Genomic DNA, 20,388 nt, shown 5'->3' on the forward strand with positions numbered 1-20,388 from the left:
TGTGTTTTTCTTTTTGTTGTTGTTTTTTTCTCTAGTGATGCACTTGTAGCTCATTCTTGAAGGGAAAAGATATTGCCTATGTTTTATCTATTGGTGTATTTGCAGGAGTTGTTCAGGAATATGACATGTGATCGTACCAAAAGTACAGTTTGCAGGAGAATCAGCATTCCCATATTAAGAATTTTTTTTTTTTTTTTCATTTCATTTTTATGACCATTTTTGTCAAGGTGATGATTGTGTCAGAGGTCACCGATCAAAATGTGTATTTTTTGTATGTATTCATTTATTTATTTATTTTTATTAAAAACACTTGAAAATTACAAATCCTGTCCTTGTCCTCAGCCAAATTGCTGTATCATTCACATCAGTTGATTAAAAACATAAAAGTATACATACTGTTTTACAACTGTCCTGTCCTGTCACCTTTACCTAAAACTCAACATTAAATGTCTGCAATATGCCTTTAAGGGTACGACTCAGGGGACGTGACATAATTTGACGAGGTGAAGCTAACAGTGATCAAGGGTGAGTTCTGTCATTGAATTGTATGATTTTAATCTTGTTTTTGTATGTTGTATGTTTTGTATGTTGTTTTTGTATGGAGGACGAGCTAAAGGGTCAGGCCCTGTCACTGTAAAACGTCCCAGAAAATAATGAAAATGTTTGAAATCCAAAACATGTCAAACGAGGATACAGAAATTCCTTGATTGCATGTTAATGGTTTTTATGCTAGCATGCTAGCAGGCTGAGTAATGGCAGTTAAAAATGGCAGACCATCAGGCCCCGTCACGTCTCCGTGTGACAGGGCCTGACGGTCCTGTGATACGGCCTTACAAATGAATGGGGCTGTTCTTTTTTATTACCTTTATTGCATATAATATGTATTTAACGTATGCCATAGTAAAACATTATTTGAATAAATAGACATTGCACTGTAAATTCAAAGCTTTTTATGGTCATCCACCAATTTTAATTTTGTATGTAGCACTGCTTTTGGGGTTGCACTTTGTGTAATAATTATATTTTAATACATATAGATATAATTGTCATTTATATTAACTTTGAGTAATGATGACTGTAATTATTCCAATTCGTACAGGTTGCAGTTAGATGACCCCATTTAGTGCAGCTGAGAGTTGGGTCCTAGGGTCCATCATCTCCCAGGACCTGAAGTGGGACACTCACATCGACTCCATTGCAAAAAAAGGCCCAACAAAGGTTGTACTTCCTTCAACAGCTGAGGAAGTTCAACCTGCCACAGGAACAGTTCTACTCAGTCGTCATCGAGTCTGTGCACATCAGTAACTGTCCGGTTTGGCTCAGCTACAAAATCAGACACCAGAAGATTACAGAGTACGGTTCGGACTGCAGAGAGGATTATTGGTGCTCCCCTGCGCTGGCCCAAAAAAGGTTGAGAACCACTGCTTTACTTTGTGCAAGTCAGTTAAATGTCTGTTGATTGCATTTAAATGAAATATGTTTTATATTGAAATCAAATGAGATTCATTTATTGAATTAAAAAGATCTTTGGACTATATCGGTTGTCGGTTATATTCTAATGAATTAGGTCCTTACTCTTGTGTCCTTGGCTGAAATTTACCATAGTCTAATATTACATTAACATTAAAATTATAATAGTAATTTAAAATAGGAATGCTTATCAAAACTTAAAGAACACAAAACACAACTTTTTCTGCATCAAGTCAGGCCCTGTCACAGCAACCTCAGTCCCGTCACACAGGAAATTATGATATAAAAATGTACTATTTGAGAAAATATATCTGAAAAATTAATCTCTTTAACTGTGTTGATGAAGGTGGGGGCATCTATCCACTACTATGCTTTTACAAAAAAATCTTGTATGCAAAGGTAGTTTGTCTGTGACAGGGCCTGACATTTTAGGGGTGAAATGCGTATAAAAATGTATTTTATTCAGTCATAAAAACATGCCGAGATGGCACAATATGTGTTTCTCATATTTTAACATGTCCTCCATATGACTCAACATTCAGATTTAAGAATAAGATATTTTTCCCCACAAGATCTTTTAACTAGAAATGTATGTTTCTGGTAGAATGTCCCAGCTGTTTTAGCTTATTATTTAGAGTATAATGTCATTAAAGAAATCATTTCATTTGTCCATATTAATAATGATAAAATTACTGAAATAAATTACTAAAGGTATAGTTCACCCACCCAAAAATGACAATTGTGTCATCATTTACTCACCCTCATGGTCCAAAAGAGTACATATATATAAATATATATATATATAACATCTCATCTGACTGGAGTTCACTGATGTTCTTCTGAAGCTCCTCATCACCAGTACCGTCCCATTTGATGTGCTGGGAAAAACCTTCCACTTCTAAATAAATGCAATTCTTTAGCAGTTGTGGGTGGGGTGGACATATAAAGCAAGAGACAGCATAGAGGTCACAATTTTCTTACATTTGACGATGTACAGTAACCACTTTTCAATGTGAATTGAAAATTCTCTACATCAATTTTACACACATGGGTGAAAAAAAGACCTATAGAACCTTTGATATTTTCTACATTTTTGCAGTAGGAACATATTTGCTGCAGAAAACTATTCACCTGCCCCATATTTCACACCTCAATAGCTGTATTTGTATATTGTTTGCATTTAAGTCATATTTTATACATTTTACAACAAAAAGTATTTTATATGTTGTGAAGAAAACTGGATATAATATTTAAATGTTAGGTTAAGGTTAACTTAACCTTGAAATCCATTATCAGTGAGAAAAAAAGAGAACAGTTAAGATGTCCAACAATATTAGCTAGCTTGTTGTTGACAAAACACTCTAGCTAGCTAATGTTAGCTAGGTCAACAAAATAAAAGTTGAATAAGAACGTTATTATATACAAGTAGATATCGTCACTGTCAGGTGAAAAATGTTCTATCTCCATATTTCATCTTTATCAATATATAATAAGCATATTATTGAACAACTGCATGATGTGCGTGAGAAAATATTCTTGTGCTTTTGATTTCCTTTATCAAGAGTGTTAGTACGGCTGGTCCCAGTCATTCTTGATTACATTTAGTTTTTTAGCAGACACTTTTATCCAAACGACTTACAAATGATGACAATAGAAGCATTCTGAATCAACGAAAGAGCAATAATATGTAAGCGTAGTGATAAGTCTCAGTTAGCCTAGATTAACATCTGAAATGTTTTTAGAGATGCTGCATGAACGACAGGAATCAGGAAGATCAGGCCGTTCTTAGTCCTAATTCAGAGTCTGAAATATCTGATGCTGATTATGGTGTTAATTTTGTCCCAATATTCATCAAACTAATCCAGTGTTTTGCAAACAAACACAAAGTGATTTGCAAATACAAAACTCTATTTGAGAGAAAATGCAGTGGTATGGACAAACATGTATTGTGTGTTATGAGGAAACTTGGCTTGATTTTCTCAAAAATGCAACTGAACAACTTCCTTTCACAAAAACTGCAGATGGCGCTATCGGTCAATTTACGCTAGTCTCCTGAGACCCGAAACACCCTTTTACCTTTCAGGGAATACAGCAGACCAACATGAGTGGGGAACAGGTAAGTTTATGTCTTGTTATAATTAACCATTTAGATGTTTTCACAAAGCGACCCTATTCTACAATGTCAGTGAAATTCACAATAAGTGCTGTAAAGTTGTTAACATGATTGATTATGTCTAAAATCAGTAGAGACATGGCTAAAAATGTAACTAGGATGTTTCCCTATAAAAACGGATTCATTCTCCATATCCTCTGTTGTTCAACATTCAAAACAACGCAGGAGTATAATAACAGTATACTGTATCATGTCACAATATATTGTAATACTAAAATGCCTACACGGTTGAATACATACTCTGGACAGCAAGGACTCTTCTCGGAGTGACTCAGATGACGAATGTTTGCATTTTGAAGAGCCACTAATATAATTCCTGACAGTAGCCTTTGATTTTCCAAACAGGCTATTGTCAGACTTAAATCTGTATTCAGAGTAAAATATTGGTTGAAATATGAAATATCTCTTTACAGGCCACTTTTAGTTTTAAATGATGTACAAGGCTATGCTATATGTAAACATAAATATAATAATAAACTACAATATCCCTTTTGAAAATTAAAGTTGGTGTGGTAACCTTGTTTTTTTTGCAGGTTACCATTTCTATAATGGCAGCTTTACTACAAATACCATGGTATTTATTTAGTAAAACCATGGTTAATTTTCATAACGAATATTAATGTTTAGATTATATGTTGGTACATTTATATACCTGAACGTACACTAGTTTGATTATAGTAGCCTATTTGCATAATTAAATTAGCCTACTAGGTTGTCTATTTGTAGTTTTATACTTATACTTTATACTGTATTTCTCTCAACTGTAGGCTGTCTCAACATATATAGCAGTATGACAATAAATCTTACTTGACCTCATGTAAAAATAAAATTTAAAATGCTTTAATTGTTGCAGCTGGCGCAATCAACAACACATGTGCATTTTATATTGTGACATGATATATTGTTACTATACTCCTGCATTGTTTAGAATGTTGAACAATTGTATCAGAGGAAAAGAAGTACAGAGAATGGATCAGCTTTTATATGGAAAGACTGTGTAGTTAAATATTTAGCCATGTCACTACTGATTTTTGAACTGATCAACCACGTAAACAACTTTACAGCACTTATTGTGAATTTCATTGACATTGTAGTATAGGGTCGCTTTGTTAAAACATCTAAATGGTTCATTTTAGATACAGTAAAACAGAAACTCACCTGTTCCCCACTCATGTTGGTCTGCTGTATTCCCTGAAAAGTTAAACGGGTCTCAAGAGACTAGCGTAAATTGACCGACAGTGCCATCTGCTGTTTTTGGGAAAGGAAGTTGCTCAATTGCATTTGTGAGAAAATCTGCCTGCAGGTATTTATGAGAAAATCAAGCCTCATAAAGCCTCAAGTTTCCTCATAAAATGGCAACTGAGTCTCACAGTTGTAACACACAATACATATATTTGTCCATACCACTGCATTTTCTCTCAGATAGAGTTTTGTATTTGCAAATCCCTTTGCGTTTGTTTGAAAGCTGAGTTTTTCTTTGCAAAGCAGATTGTGTTTATTTGCAAAACTCTGGATTTGTTTGATGAATATTGGCACAAAATAACTCCATAGCTGATGACTTAGTCTATGTGCCCCAGAGTCAGTTTGGAGTTGTGGGTATAAATCTAGCTCTCCTTTATGAAGAAGACTCATTTAATGACACTAAAGACTAGTGAATCCTCTAAAGAGGAAACTCAGTCCAGTAGATTGACTAAAAATGGTTTGCACCTATTCATGTAAACTGAGAACACGGAGGTGGCCTATGGTGTTATGGTACAATCTGCTGGATGTTATCAGTCCCTATACCAGAGAGCCACAGTCCTGCAGAGTTCAGCTCCAGCCCTAATCACACCTGAACAAGCTAATCAAGGTCTAAGGGTTAAAGCTATAGGCAGGTGAGGTTTAACAAGGTTGAAACAAAACTCTGCTGCACTGTGGCTCTCCAGGACCGATGTTGGTCACCCCTGGCCTACACCACCTTCACTGCACAACACCATAATTTACATGGGTGGTGTAACCAATGCACGACTGCTATTCATCAAGCGGTTGGTCAAAGAGCTTGTCAATCCCCACCTTCAAAACCATATTACAAAGGCGAAAAGTCAGCAGCTGGTGTTCTCAGTGCACCAAGCCTGTTGTAGTTGTCATTTGTGAGGCATGTAAAGCACTGAGTTTACAATTTGAGATGGCGCTGTACCTGTGTGATTTTATTTTGTCAGTTTTATTTTCTTTTTTCTGTGACACGCACTACAATTCACTACAGCTGCACTACAAATGGTTTAATTTCAGTGTTATCAGTTATCTGTAATATGTGTATGTTATGTGTGACAAAGTGGCAAACAAATATATTTCAAGTGTTAAATGTGTTGGTCTACATAACTGCTAAAATAATTGTTTTAACAAAATGTCTTTATTCTTTTGTTTTATCATGCTTGCAGTAATAAAAACCTAGGAAAAAGTAAAATATTGAAAAAGATATGTTGAATATTCGTGGATCATGAAGTTCATAGATCAGGGAATATTTAAATGCTGAAATAAACAGATTTCAAAAGACCCATGTTGTGCATTAGAAGGTTTGAATAGCTTGTGCATCAAAGACTAAGAGTAAACACTGGCACTAAAAACACTAAAAAAAAAAAAGCAATGTGTCAAAAATACATTACATAAGACACTTGTCACAAATCAGGCCTCTGTGGCTCCCTCCGATCGCCACCATTCGGACTTCATTTCCCATACACCCTTTGCCTGGGACTGATCACCTGCTTAGATGGTACCCCTTTAGCCAGCCTATGAAAACTGTTTCCGCACTCTCAATATTCGCAAAGTGTTGTTTTGCCACGTCTAACATTTGCTCCTGTTTTTGATTTCCCTGTGTATGTTCTTAGACTAAGTGTTATCTCTAGTGATTCTTTGCTTTCTGCCTTTGTTACCTTGTGTTTTTACTCTGCTTGCCACCTGCCCCGACTCTGACCCTGTTTAAGGCAAGGCAAGTTTATTTATATAGCACATTTCATACACAAAGGTAATTCAGAGTGTTTTACATAAAAGGAAGTAGAATAATCATAAAAACAATAATAAAACAATAATTCACAAAAAAGGTAGTAGAATAAACAAGTGCGGCACTAGAATTGAGCCTTGAGGGACTCCGCATGCCATGGATGTCCACTTAGATTGATGCTCTCCTATACTCACATAATAATCTCTCCCTTCTAAGTATGACCTGAACCAACTGAGAGCCATCCCAGAAAGCCCGACCCAATTTTCCAGTCTCTCTAGAAGAATGTTATGATCGACAGTGTCAAACGCAGCACTAAGATCTAGTAGTACCAGCACTGATATTTTGCCAGAATCAGAATTTAAGCGAATATCATTTATTATCTTAACGAGCGCTGTCTTTGTACTGTGATGCTGTCGGAAACCAGATTGAAAATTGTCCAGGTATCCATTTGAGTTTAAGTAGTTGTTCAACTGATTGAAAACTACCTTTTCAATAATCTTGCCTATAAAAGGTAGATTTGATATTGGTCTATAGTTGCTCAGTGTGGTGTTATCAATATTGCTCTTTTTCAGAAGAGGCTTAACCACTGCAGTTTTCAGGGAGTTTGGAAAAGTCCCAGGAAGAAGTGAGGTGTTCACCACTTCTAAGAGATCTGCTTCTAAACAGTTAAACACACTTTTGAAAAAGGATGTGGGAAGTGTGTCAAGGTTGCAGGTTGAGGATTTAAGGTGCTGTACTATTTCTTCCAAAGTTTTGCTATCAATTGCTTCAAAAACAGACATAGTGACTTCTTTTTGAAATTGCAGTCGAATCTGTGTGACCTCTGCATAACTTGAGGATGTGCTAATCACCTTTCTGATATTATTAATCTTCTCGGAAAAGAAGGAAGCAAACTCATGCATTTGCTGTCGGAGAGCATTTCACTGGGAATCTGACTTGGGGGGGGTTGTTAGTCTCTCAACAGCAGCAAAAAGAGTGCGCGTGTTGTTTAGGTTACTGTTTATAAGGTTTGAGAAGAACTGTCTTGCTGTGGCTAGTTCTACATTGAAAGCATGAAGGCTGTCTTTATAGAATCTATAAATATAGATCAAGTCAAGTCAAGTCAAGCTTTATTGTATTTCTGCTACATGTGTGGACATATAGTGGAACGAGATGTCGTGTCTCGCAGGACCACGGTGCTACATACTAGTCAAACATAATGTAAACATACAACAGTACAAGTATAAGAAAAGCAATTATAGACCTTGTCGCGATTTAGCTCAAAGGGAAATGTATATAAATAATTACAATTAATTAGGATTAATCACAATTATTTATATCAGCTGCCAGTAGTAACTGTAGCAGAATCAATTTTCCATCAACTAATCTGTTCGCCCAGCGAACATTCAGTATAATCTTTATATCAACTCTAAGAAATTATATTTTCTTGGCCACGGACAATAACTTTTTTAAAGTACCGTTGCATTAGAGCATGTAGCCCGAATCGGAATCGTAAAGGGACATTAATTTGCAAGGCAGAATCAGAATCAAAACCCATGTAATCTGTGCACAAGAGTTTATTAACGTAGGACTAACACATAACTAATCTAAACAAACAAACATGAAATCACTCATACATGGGGGAATGGTCAGTGAGAAGCAGTTAGAAAGAGGGAAATGAAGCTATGAAAAGAGTCAGTTAACCACCTGAGCAAAACCATCAGTGCTGTCTACAGCTTATACTAAACCTCTGTTTTGTTTAGTTAAATGTACGATACTTGCATTGCCTTGGTCGTCGAACAAGTGTCCAAATGCAGTCTCTGAAAGTCTTGATGGTTTGGAGCAGTGGTGGGTTTGGAATTGCAATCACGTTCTTCCGGGTCTAAAGAGTGATGAATTCCAAAGATGTCCTGACTCGATGGTGACTGGGAGTTTCTTCACATGTGAAAAGTGAAGAAGAACCAAGAGCTGAGAGGGACCCAGCTGAAGTCCTGTGATCTTTGTGGAATGGAAAGACAAGGCTGCAAGGCCTGGCACATGCTTAGCGAAGTCCTGAAGAGTTCTAGCTCAGCTCATTCTCCAAGAACCACTGACTGACTAAGGCGAGTCATGAAGATGAATTCCAGGGTTAAGTGGAACTGTCTGGCCTGGTCGAGAGCCACAGCTCTGTATGTTGGGCCTGTCGGGCCTACCGGGCACGCCCTGTGCCGGCTCCGGCTCCCCGTGGGTTTCTCCACACGGGCAGCAATCGGAAAATGTTGCACACGAGTGAAGAGAGAAAAGAGAGATCGGTCGATGCCTTTAAACTCTCTGTGCCTTCAGGAGGTCCATGAACCAATGGTAACTTTCGCCTTTGGAGGGAAAGTTTACGGCTCTTTGTCCGTGAGCATGGTATTTTGCATATGCAATTCGATTGGGTGTTAATGCAAAACTAGTAAGGTTTCTTAAAACACTAATATGTTGCATAGGTATCAACATCTAATTTACACCATCTTTTAGATCATCAAAATACGAATTCAAAGAGACCAAACATGGCATAGGTGGGTTATACGACTAGTCAAAATTAAAATACAATGCAGTAATACTGTACACAATGACCTGGGCTATGTGTGATAGGAAGGTCAAAGAAAGGTTTGTCTGTGAATGAATAGGAAAGAGTCTATTTCTATAGGCATTGTGTCTTTCCTATGGGCAAATGTGCATTCCTCTGGGCAATAAAACTTCTTATCAGATTGTTGTCCTGGCAACTGAGCCCTTTTGGGGTGTTAGTTGCTTTGGGGGGGTTGTCTCCAGAGCTCCAGCATATAGCTGGCTTGTTGGGTTTAAAGACTTTGTTAAATGTAACAATTAATGTATGTCTGAGTGGTCCAGACGCTACAGAGCAATGAAGCGTCAAACGGGCGGATCCAATTGCAGACTTTTCTTTAAAGGACGAGACAAAGACATGGTCAAGGCAGGCAGGGTCAGACAGTGGCAAACAGGTATATAGACAGCAAGACAAAGAGTAATCCGTGACACAGGCGAGGGTCAATCCACGGCGAACGTTTTCCGAAGGGCGAGACAATAGAATAATCCAGACAGGCAAGAGTTCCGATAGGCAGGCAGCGAAGCAGACAAGATGATATAAGGATGCGAAGGATGAAGACTCGGTTGACTAGGGACAAGACAAGGCTAGACTAGACTAGACTAGACTAAAGAACACGAATGAACTGGCTAATTGGCTCCGTAAGAGTTGCTAACACACACAAGTGCTAAATGCAATCCAATACTCGGCAATACGTGACAGGAAGACCGGGGTTTAAATAGTGTCTCTGATTGGACGCAGGTGATGGCCACAATGGCTGATGGGGAATGTAGTCCGGGGTGTAGTGTAACAGTCAGTGTAATGCGAATGTCACAGCGACCTCTGGTGGCAAGTAGACTGACGTTCAGGAGTGGGTTCCTGACAGTAGACCTAAACTGTGGTGCAATGTTTCTTGTTTTTTTTTGATAGAAGAGGCTTTCTTCTGCCAAACATGCAATTTTTGTCCTATATTTTTCTAATGGTATTGTCATGAACTTTATCGGTTAACATGTTAACTGAGGCCTGTAGAGTCTGAGGTGTAGTCCTTGGGTTGTCAGCCATCTCTCTCTCTCTCTCTCTCTCTCTCTCTCTCTCTCTCTCTCTAGATATATATATATATATATTTATATATATGTACTCTTTTGGACCATGAGGGTGAGTAAATGATGACACAATTGTCATTTTTGGGTGGGTGAACTATACCTTTAGTAATTTATTTCAGTAATTTTATCATTATTAATATGGACAAATGAAATGATTTCTTTAATGACATTATACTCTAAATAATAAGCTAAAACAGCTGGGACATTCTACCAGAAACATACATTTCTAGTTAAAAGATCTTGTGGGGAAAAATATCTTATTCTTAAATCTGAATGTTGAGTCATATGGAGGACATGTTAAAATATGAGAAACACATATTGTGCCATCTCGGCATGTTTTTATGACTGAATAAAATACATTTTTATACGCATTTCACCCCTAAAATGTCAGGCCCTGTCACAGACAAACTACCTTTGCATACAAGATTTTTTTGTAAAAGCATAGTAGTGGATAGATGCCCCCACCTTCATCAACACAGTTAAAGAGATTAATTTTTCAGATATATTTTCTCAAATAGTACATTTTTATATCATAATTTCCTGTGTGACGGGACTGAGGTTGCTGTGACAGGGCCTGACTTGATGCAGAAAAAGTTGTGTTTTGTGTTCTTTAAGTTTTGATAAGCATTCCTATTTTAAATTACTATTATAATTTTAATGTTAATGTAATATTAGACTATGGTAAATTTCAGCCAAGGACACAAGAGTAAGGACCTAATTCATTAGAATATAACCGACAACCGATATAGTCCAAAGATCTTTTTAATTCAATAAATGAATCTCATTTGATTTCAATATAAAACATATTTCATTTAAATGCAATCAACAGACATTTAACTGACTTGCACAAAGTAAAGCAGTGGTTCTCAACCTTTTTTGGGCCAGCGCAGGGGAGCACCAATAATCCTCTCTGCAGTCCGAACCGTACTCTGTAATCTTCTGGTGTCTGATTTTGTAGCTGAGCCAAACCGGACAGTTACTGATGTGCACAGACTCGATGACGACTGAGTAGAACTGTTCCTGTGGCAGGTTGAACTTCCTCAGCTGTTGAAGGAAGTACAACCTTTGTTGGGCCTTTTTTTGCAATGGAGTCGATGTGAGTGTCCCACTTCAGGTCCTGGGAGATGATGGACCCTAGGACCCAACTCTCAGCTGCACTAAATGGGGTCATCTAACTGCAACCTGTACGAATTGGAATAATTACAGTCATCATTACTCAAAGTTAATATAAATGACAATTATATCTATATGTATTAAAATATAATTATTACACAAAGTGCAACCCCAAAAGCAGTGCTACATACAAAATTAAAATTGGTGGATGACCATAAAAAGCTTTGAATTTACAGTGCAATGTCTATTTATTCAAATAATGTTTTACTATGGCATACGTTAAATACATATTATATGCAATAAAGGTAATAAAAAAGAACAGCCCCATTCATTTGTAAGGCCGTATCACAGGACCGTCAGGCCCTGTCACACGGAGACGTGACGGGGCCTGATGGTCTGCCATTTTTAACTGCCATTACTCAGCCTGCTAGCATGCTAGCATAAAAACCATTAACATGCAATCAAGGAATTTCTGTATCCTCGTTTGACATGTTTTGGATTTCAAACATTTTCATTATTTTCTGGGACGTTTTACAGTGACAGGGCCTGACCCTTTAGCTCGTCCTCCATACAAAAACAACATACAAAACATACAACATACAAAAACAAGATTAAAATCATACAATTCAATGACAGAACTCACCCTTGATCACTGTTAGCTTCACCTCGTCAAATTATGTCACGTCCCCTGAGTCGTACCCTTAAAGGCATATTGCAGACATTTAATGTTGAGTTTTAGGTAAAGGTGACAGGACAGGACAGTTGTAAAACAGTATGTATACTTTTATGTTTTTAATCAACTGATGTGAATGATACAGCAATTTGGCTGAGGACAAGGACAGGATTTGTAATTTTCAAGTGTTTTTAATAAAAATAAATAAATAAATGAATACATACAAAAAATACACATTTTGATCGGTGACCTCTGACACAATCATCACCTTGACAAAAATGGTCATAAAAATGAAATGAAAAAAAAAAAAAAAATTCTTAATATGGGAATGCTGATTCTCCTGCAAACTGTACTTTTGGTACGATCACATGTCATATTCCTGAACAACTCCTGCAAATACACCAATAGATAAAACATAGGCAATATCTTTTCCCTTCAAGAATGAGCTACAAGTGCATCACTAGAGAAAAAAACAACAACAAAAAGAAAAACACAAGAGCATGCATAATACACTGTCATATAATAATTAATGTTGCTAGAAACCCTAAAAGGTTCATAATCATAATCAGAAATGTTAAGCATACATAAGTGTTAGTGGATATATGAGGCCTGATGGTGACCTTCTTGGCCCAAGGCACAGTTTGTCTATGTGCATTTTGTCTGTACATACATAAAGCTATAACTATGAAGAAAGAAAGAAAGAAAGAAAGAAAGAAAGAAAGAAAGAAAGAAAGAAAGAAAGAAAGAAAGAAAGAAAGAAAGAAAGAAAGAACATGAGTCACAAACAAACTGGAAGCCTCCGGATGCTTGTGCTTCAAGTTGCCCAAAACAACAACTGTACTAAACACTGCACACGCCCTTCACTGATGCTCATTTGCTTAAATTGATTTTCAGACTATTTCTGAAATACACAGAGGGCGATTTTAATCTTGTGTCAACTTTCCCACGTAAACAAAGCTTAAGATTTACACGCGGCTTTGTTCCATAGCTGATATTCGCCTTGAGTTGAAGCCGATCGGGTCAAAAGAAATATTTCCTCGCCGCGTGTTTTAGTCTCCAAAGAAAGCCAAGAACCTCTGCTTGGTGTTCGCTTTGTTTTTACTGCCTCAAACTGTTTTAACACTCGAGTTTTGCCCTTAAATGTAGGAGAAGAAAACACAAGCGCCAGGGACTCGCGGAGGCGCGCAGACGCCGAGCGAGCGAGTTGAGTCTATAAGGTTCTCATGTGTTGTTTAAGAGCGCGGCGCTGCAAGAGCGACACTCATCATCGTTGAACTCAGCGTTTGAAAGACTGCAGATCCGTTAGGAAAAATGGCAGAAACCGCTCCAGCCCCGGCTGCTGCCGCCCCGCCGGCCAAAGCACCCAAGAAGAAGTCTGCTGCCAAGCCCAAGAAAGCAGGTCCTGTTGGTGAGCTGATCGTCAAAGCCGTGTCCGCGTCCAAGGAGAGAAGTGGCGTGTCTCTCGCCGCCCTGAAGAAAGCTCTTCGCTGCCGGCGGCTACGACGTGGAGAAGAACAACTCTCGCGTCAAGCTCGCCATCAAGAGCCTGGTGACTAAAGGCACTTTGGCGCAAGTCAAAGGGACCGGCGCTTCTGGCTCCTTCAAGCTCAACAAGAAGCAAAGCGAGATCAAGAAGAAACCGGCCAAGAAAGCGGCTCCTAAAGCGAAGAAGCCCGCGGCCAAGAAACCTGCTGCTGCCAAGAAGCCCAAGAGCGCAGCGGCGAAGAAGCCCGCTGCGAAGAAATCGCCCAAAAAGGCCAAGAAACCCGCCGCTGCAGCCGCTAAGAAGGCGACGAAGAGCCCCAAAAAGGCAAAGAAGCCAGCAGCGCCGAAGAAAGCAGCAAAGAGCCCGAAAAAGGCAAAGACTGCCAAACCCAAGGTGGCGAAGCCTAAAGCTGCCAAACCTAAAAAGGCAGCTCCCAAGAAGAAATAAAAAACAGTTTGTTTCATTCCCCAAAACGGCTCTTTTCAGAGCCACCATATAACTCTAAAAAATGAGCAAAAGAAAGAACTGCAGTGCGAGTCCTAGCGGAAGTAAATTGGTGAGACTGTATGTGAGTTTATCTACTCCCAATGTTTTTACATGTTGACTGAGTTCACAAAAGCCAGAAGCCCATATAGGTTTATTCATAGGAACAGCGTTAATGGATCGTTGATCTAAATTGAAGTAGGTTACAAACAATGTTACTGCTTTTATTTGTTTGTTTATTTATTAACTTAACATACGCTCATCATTCATTATAAAGTCTCCCAGTGTTTTCTGTGTCATGCGGTGTACTTCAGCATGAAATGCAGCACAACCACGAATGCCAGCTGCGGAGGTGTGGCTTTGGCGGTGGGTGTTGGAGGGAAGATCAGTGATTGGTTTAAAATCTCACAAGGCTCTAAACCAATGGATGGCTGGCCGAAGGCTAAGACTCGCTCATCCAGGGCAGGACTGCAGTTTCCCGTCGGCCGTGTTCACAGGCTCCTCCGCAAAGGCAATTATGCCGAGCGCGTTGGTGCTGGTGCCCCCGTTTATCTGGCTGCTGTGCTCGAGTATCTCACCGCTGAGATCTTGGAGTTGGCTGGAAACGCCGCAAGGGACAACAAGAAGACCCGTATCATCCCCCGTCACCTGCAGCTGGCGGTGCGCAACGATGAAGAGCTGAACAAACTCCTGGGCGGAGTGACCATCGCTCAGGGCGGTGTGCTGCCCAACATCCAGGCTGTGTTGCTGCCTAAGAAGACCGACAAGCCCGCTAAGACCAAATAAACTAACTGCTTGTCGGTTATGTGTAACTCCCAAAGGCTCTTTTCAGAGCCACCCACTCTCTCTTTAAAAAGGCGCATTGAATGATTTACTGTATTAAGCAACTTCGTTGTAATAATATTTGTTTGTACTGTTAAACTTATATTCAATTATTAGTTTCATCCGTAGTGCATACACCAAAACAAAAACACACGTGTGTGTGTGTGTATGTATGTATGTATGTGTGTGTGTGTGTGTATATATATATATATATATATATATATGATACGTAGGGATGTATGGTGGGCCTAGGTCCTGTAATATATCATTATTCAAAGAGTTCTCAATACATTCGAAGGCTTCCATAAGCCTCGATTCTAAGAAAACGAAGGTAGACAGAAACACTACGTTTTTAGATCAACAGGACCGTGAATAAACCACTTTTCAGCAGGAAACGCACTACCGTTGGCCACCTCAAGCTCCGAGGAAAACACAGTAGCCAATCAAATGCCTCTGCTGACGCACCGCCCAATGCGTAGGAAAGTTTAAAACGTTGCTGCTCGTGAAAAATATTTATTCTGTATTGAAGAGAATTCGAGAGAATGGCACGAACTAAGCAGACCGCTCGTAAATCCACCGGTGGCAAAGCCCCGAGGAAGCAGCTCGCTACCAAAGCTGCCCGTAAGAGCGCTCCAGCCACCGGCGGCGTCAAGAAACCCCATCGTTACAGGCCGGGTACCGTGGCTCTGCGAGAGATCCGTCGCTACCAGAAATCCACCGAGCTGCTGATTCGTAAGCTGCCCTTCCAGCGTCTTGTTCGGGAAATTGCTCAGGATTTCAAGACGGATCTGCGCTTCCAGAGCTCCGCTGTCATGGCCCTGCAGGAGGCCAGCGAGGCTTATCTGGTCGGTCTGTTTGAGGACACCAACTTGTGCGCCATCCACGCCAAGAGAGTGACCATCATGCCTAAAGATATTCAGCTGGCCCGCCGTATTCGTGGAGAGCGCGCTTAAACCCACGACTTATACTTAAACCTCAAAGGCTCTTTTCAGAGCCACCTAAATAAGTTTAACAAAGTGCAATTTCTTATATATTTTCATCACATATACGTGTGGGTGCAAGCACACGTCCGTATATACGTTTTTGTCTGTTCTTTTTAGTTCCTGACATGTTTTTAATACAAGTGAAATGCTGGAATGCTGCTGCTGTGTGTATGTATTATGTATGTGTGTGTGTGTATGTGTGTGTGTGTATATATATATATATATGTATATATATATATATATATATATATATATATATATATATATATATATATATATATATATATTAGTTTATAATTTTTCAGTATCAGATTCCTCAAAAACCTGTTAATTTGACAATTACTTTTTAACATGAATGAATGAACAATTTAACATTAAAAATTATAAATGGATAATAATTAAGAAAACCCAACGTGTTTCAGCCCACTATGTGTTGTTCTGGAATTATTACAATATAACAATATAAAAGTTATTACATTTACATGATAAAACTCATGAAACATTTCACAGTAAAAATATTTTATTTGATTTTTAAAAAGCATTGTCAATAAGAGGGCAGAAGACATGAAGCTGATTGTGTACAACAGGTTTATCAGCATTTTTTTTTTTTTTTTTTTTTTATCACAGTGCTATAAGTCCATTTGATTTACAAGCCCAAGAAATTTGTTCATCAGATATGATATGGTAGAGTAAAGCATTTATAAATAGAGATTACATTATTGTTTCATAGAATCCTACAACAAATGTTTACTGTAAATTATTGGAGAATAAAATGTTTTAAAATGTAGGTAAAACATTGTAACGCACATTGCCAAACAACCATTCAGTTTTCATTCAATTTATAAAAAGGGGCCACGTATCCTAAAAAACAACATCAAAAATAGGTGCCACTAATTTGTATTGTTTGTCTCCTAATAAGACTGAAAATATTAATAACTACATTTTCTAATGTCTCTTTATGGTCTTGTCACTTTTAGATGTAAGATTAAATCTTAAAGGCTGTTAACCAATGGGCAGCTGGCACGCAAAGTTTAAAAGAAATAAATGGCATTACTCTTCATAGATTTTGCACATGTTTACAAAAGTAAAAGTTTAACCCTTTAAATGTCACCCCCATTTTTAAATATAAATGTGAAATTGCACTATCCGGACTTAATTGTTTATGAAACAATACGTTTTCTAATATGATTCTGAAATATTCTAATGCAATTTTGGATGAATGAATTGGATGAATTTTGAGGTTTTAAATTTTCAAGTGATCTATTTTTTATGATAATTTCTAAAACATGATAGGGGAAAAGGCAACATAAAAAGACTTTTGGTGACAAAGGTCAGAACTCCTGTTATGATGTAGACAACAAGGTGCACACTTGTCATAAATTAATCTGCAGCTGGCGGTGCATCATTTGAAAAGGAGCTGAACAAACTTCTGGGTGGAGTGACTATCGCTCAGGGCGGTGTGCTGCCCAACATCCAGGCAGTGCTGCTGCCTAAGAAGACCGAGAAACCCGCCAAAACCAAATAAACCGGTTCAAGTCTGATTCTAAAATTCAAAGGCTCTTTTAAGAGCCACCTATTTTGTCTATCAGAGAGTGCCTTTCATTTATATATTTACATTTGACATAGTACATACTGTAAAGAAACCAGGAGTCAACCAAATAAATTACAACTATCGAGTTCGAAATTGTTTTACAGAACCATTTAAACTATGAAAGAAATGTTTGAGAAACTAATAAATGTAACACTTCTATGAAACATTGGGGGTGTTTCATAAAACAAGTTTACCAAATGAGACTAGTTAATTTAATTTAATCTTTATTTTGAGCTAAATCTAGCGACAATAAGTCAGACTAACTAAAGGCTGGTTTATTTGGCAAATGCGACGTTTATAAAACTTCAGCTGAATAAAACTGTGTGTTTGATGCATAAAGTAATGAAAAAACAAACAAAGCATTTTGTGCGGGAAACAAACAGCCCCGTTTGAAAGCAGAAGCTGCACAGTCATTGGTTAGTAGTCATACGCAAACGTCACAAATCAGCCAATCACAAGCCTCTGCTCTTTCACGACACCATAAACTCGTGACCGTGTGATGCTTTAAAAGTAAGCACGCAACGTAGAGCAGCATTTTCTGAAGATAGGAAAAGAAGATCCGCAGAAAGATGGCAAGAACTAATTTTGATTTTGTGTTGTAAATCCACCGGTGGCAAAGCCAAAATTAAAACTTATTCGCTACCAAATGTATTTCTAAAATAAAAAGAGCGCTCCAGCTACTGGTGGTGTCAGAGAAACCTCACCGTTATAGGCCCGGGACTTGGCTAATTTAGAGATCCGCCGTTATCATAATTTAACTGGTGTTTTCTGATCCGCAGGAAAAAGATTCCAGCGCCTGGTCCGTGAAATGCAAAAAGATTTCAAGACGGATCTCTATTAAAATACATCCAGTTTATTAGCAACAAAGGCCAGTGTGAATCCTTTGGTTGGTCTGTTTGAAGATACCAACTTGTGCGCCATCCACGCCAAGAGAGTGACCATCATGCCCAAAGATATTCAGCTGGCTCGCCGCATTCGTGGAGAGCGCGCTTAAATGTGTCGCAGCATCACCAGCATTAAACCCCAAAGGCTCTTTTAAGAGCCACCAAAATCGTAAAGAAAGAGAAAATCTTCGCTATGATTCCGAGTATGAGGCTGAGTATACTGTGTCTTCCACGGAATTTTGTCTGATTTTGAAAAAAATATTTTTATCGACTGTAGTTCCCCGTTTCTACATAAAATATACACGCAGAGACAAAATATAACAGGTGTTTATCACATTCTGTTTCGCAATGACAAAAAAAAAAAAAAAAGACCGTACTTACAACATACACGTGTGTATAGTTAAGTTACGTGCAATTATATTAATGTTAACAAGTATAAATGTCTAAACTACTTAACTGCGTAATAAATGTCTCTTGCTATGTTTAATGTGTAAGTAGAGGTTATTTTGTTATAATAGCACTTTATTCATGGGGGAATTGAGAAGCACTGATTTATTGTTTGATATGAATATCTGTAGCTCTGGGTTTACTTTGGTGCGCGTTCTTGCAGCTCAAACGATGAAGCGCGGCTCTAAACAACCACGATGATAATGATGAAAGTCTGCCAAATGCATACATGTAAATACTATGTAGATAAGATCTTATAAATATTCTTTGTCAAATTAACCCTAAAACATTTATTTTAATACCAAACACAGGACAGACGCTGTTAGATGGAGGTTTGGGGTTAAACCGCATTATTTCAAGTAGTAACTAGCGGGGGAGGGTTGCGCGCCATGTGACGCGGTATTGGTTTCAGTTAGGTCCTGTAACTACATGTAAAAAGCCTTTCTGGTGCACTTACCACCCATTCGTTTTCGTCGTTTACGAAGAGCATTGTAGACATGTCTGGAAGAGGCAAAGGAGGTAAGGGACTCGGGAAAGGAGGAGCTAAGCGTCACCGGAAAGTTTTGCGCGATAATATCCAGGGAATCACCAAACCCGCCATCCGTCGTCTCGCTCGCCGCGGTGGTGTCAAGCGTATCTCTGGTCTGATCTACGAGGAGACCCGCGGTGTGTTGAAGGTGTTTCTAGAGAACGTTATCCGTGATGCTGTAACTTACACTGAGCACGCAAAGAGAAAGACCGTTACCGCCATGGACGTCGTGTATGCGCTGAAACGCCAGGGACGCACCCTCTACGGGTTCGGAGGTTAAACGTTTTAAATCCGAGAACAAAAAAAAAAACGAACAAACCCAACGGCTCTTTTAAGAGCCACCACACTGTCATAAAAGGAGTCGAAGTTGTATTGCTATTACGTACTTTAAATTCTTATTAAAAAAAAAAAAAACAATTAAAACGTTTGTGAAGAAATCCTTTTCAACGTTTTAAGTAATGCTAGTTTTTTCTTCCTTTTTCTGAGGTTAGGTCTGCTTTTTAATAGGCCTGAATACAATGTCAGAAAGATGACTTTAGAAATGTAATGGGTTATATTACAAGTTATTCTATTTAAATGCTATTAAGTAGGCTAGTGTAACTTTATAAAAGTAACTGATTACATTTGATTACTTTCTATAGTTTCTAATGTGTTAAGTTATTAACAGTTTTATTTATTTATTTTTTAAAGCAGGCAGGGTTAACCTTACGGTAGTACTCAACATGGATTAATGTTGGACTTTTAAAAGCCTTCATCACTTGATTTAGAATTATAACATTTTAAAGCACAGCCACCGCAAAATCAGACTTTAGCACTTCTATTTACTTTGAGATCATTCTGAGGTTAAATACAGATTTAAAATCATATGAATGAGTTTATAGCTGTTTTCTTATGTTACTGTTTTGGAATTCTTAATTTTGCATACTTGTTATGACAGGAAACACTGGCATTTAACAATGCTTTGGAAAAAATAAGTTAATCTTAAATAAATAAATAAATAAATAAATAAAGCATATACACACATTTGAATAGAAAATAAAAGTTATCAAATAAGTGTGTGCTCTATTCTGTCCTAAACTCCTGAAACATTAGTGTCTCATATTTTACAGCAC

General features: G+C 38.2%; 3 protein-coding genes and 1 pseudogene across 3 annotated transcripts; all 4 read left to right on the plus strand.

The window, feature by feature from the left end:
• Window positions 1–13,332: 13,332 nt before the first annotated feature.
• On the plus strand, window positions 13,333–13,984 carry LOC127156584 (histone H1-like; annotated as a pseudogene).
• Window positions 13,985–14,335: 351 nt separating this feature from the next.
• On the plus strand, window positions 14,336–14,831 carry LOC127156178 (histone H2A, sperm-like). Its single transcript, XM_051098913.1, has one exon. It carries the CDS (start codon window positions 14,336–14,338, stop codon window positions 14,804–14,806), a length of 471 nt encoding a protein of 156 aa, XP_050954870.1. The 3' UTR covers window positions 14,807–14,831.
• Window positions 14,832–15,376: 545 nt separating this feature from the next.
• Window positions 15,377–15,811, plus strand: LOC127156596 (histone H3). Its single transcript, XM_051099548.1, has one exon. It carries the CDS (start codon window positions 15,385–15,387, stop codon window positions 15,793–15,795), a length of 411 nt encoding a protein of 136 aa, XP_050955505.1. The 5' UTR covers window positions 15,377–15,384; the 3' UTR covers window positions 15,796–15,811.
• A 3,416-nt stretch (window positions 15,812–19,227) lies between these two features.
• Window positions 19,228–19,597, plus strand: LOC127156623 (histone H4). The gene has a single exon (XM_051099576.1). The coding sequence runs from the start codon at window positions 19,245–19,247 to the stop codon at window positions 19,554–19,556; it is 312 nt and encodes a 103-aa protein (XP_050955533.1). The 5' UTR covers window positions 19,228–19,244; the 3' UTR covers window positions 19,557–19,597.
• The last annotated feature ends 791 nt before the right edge of the window (window positions 19,598–20,388 follow it).

Source organism: Labeo rohita, chromosome 25, assembly GCF_022985175.1.
Source record: "Labeo rohita strain BAU-BD-2019 chromosome 25, IGBB_LRoh.1.0, whole genome shotgun sequence".
Taxonomy (NCBI): Eukaryota; Metazoa; Chordata; class Actinopteri; order Cypriniformes; family Cyprinidae; genus Labeo; species Labeo rohita.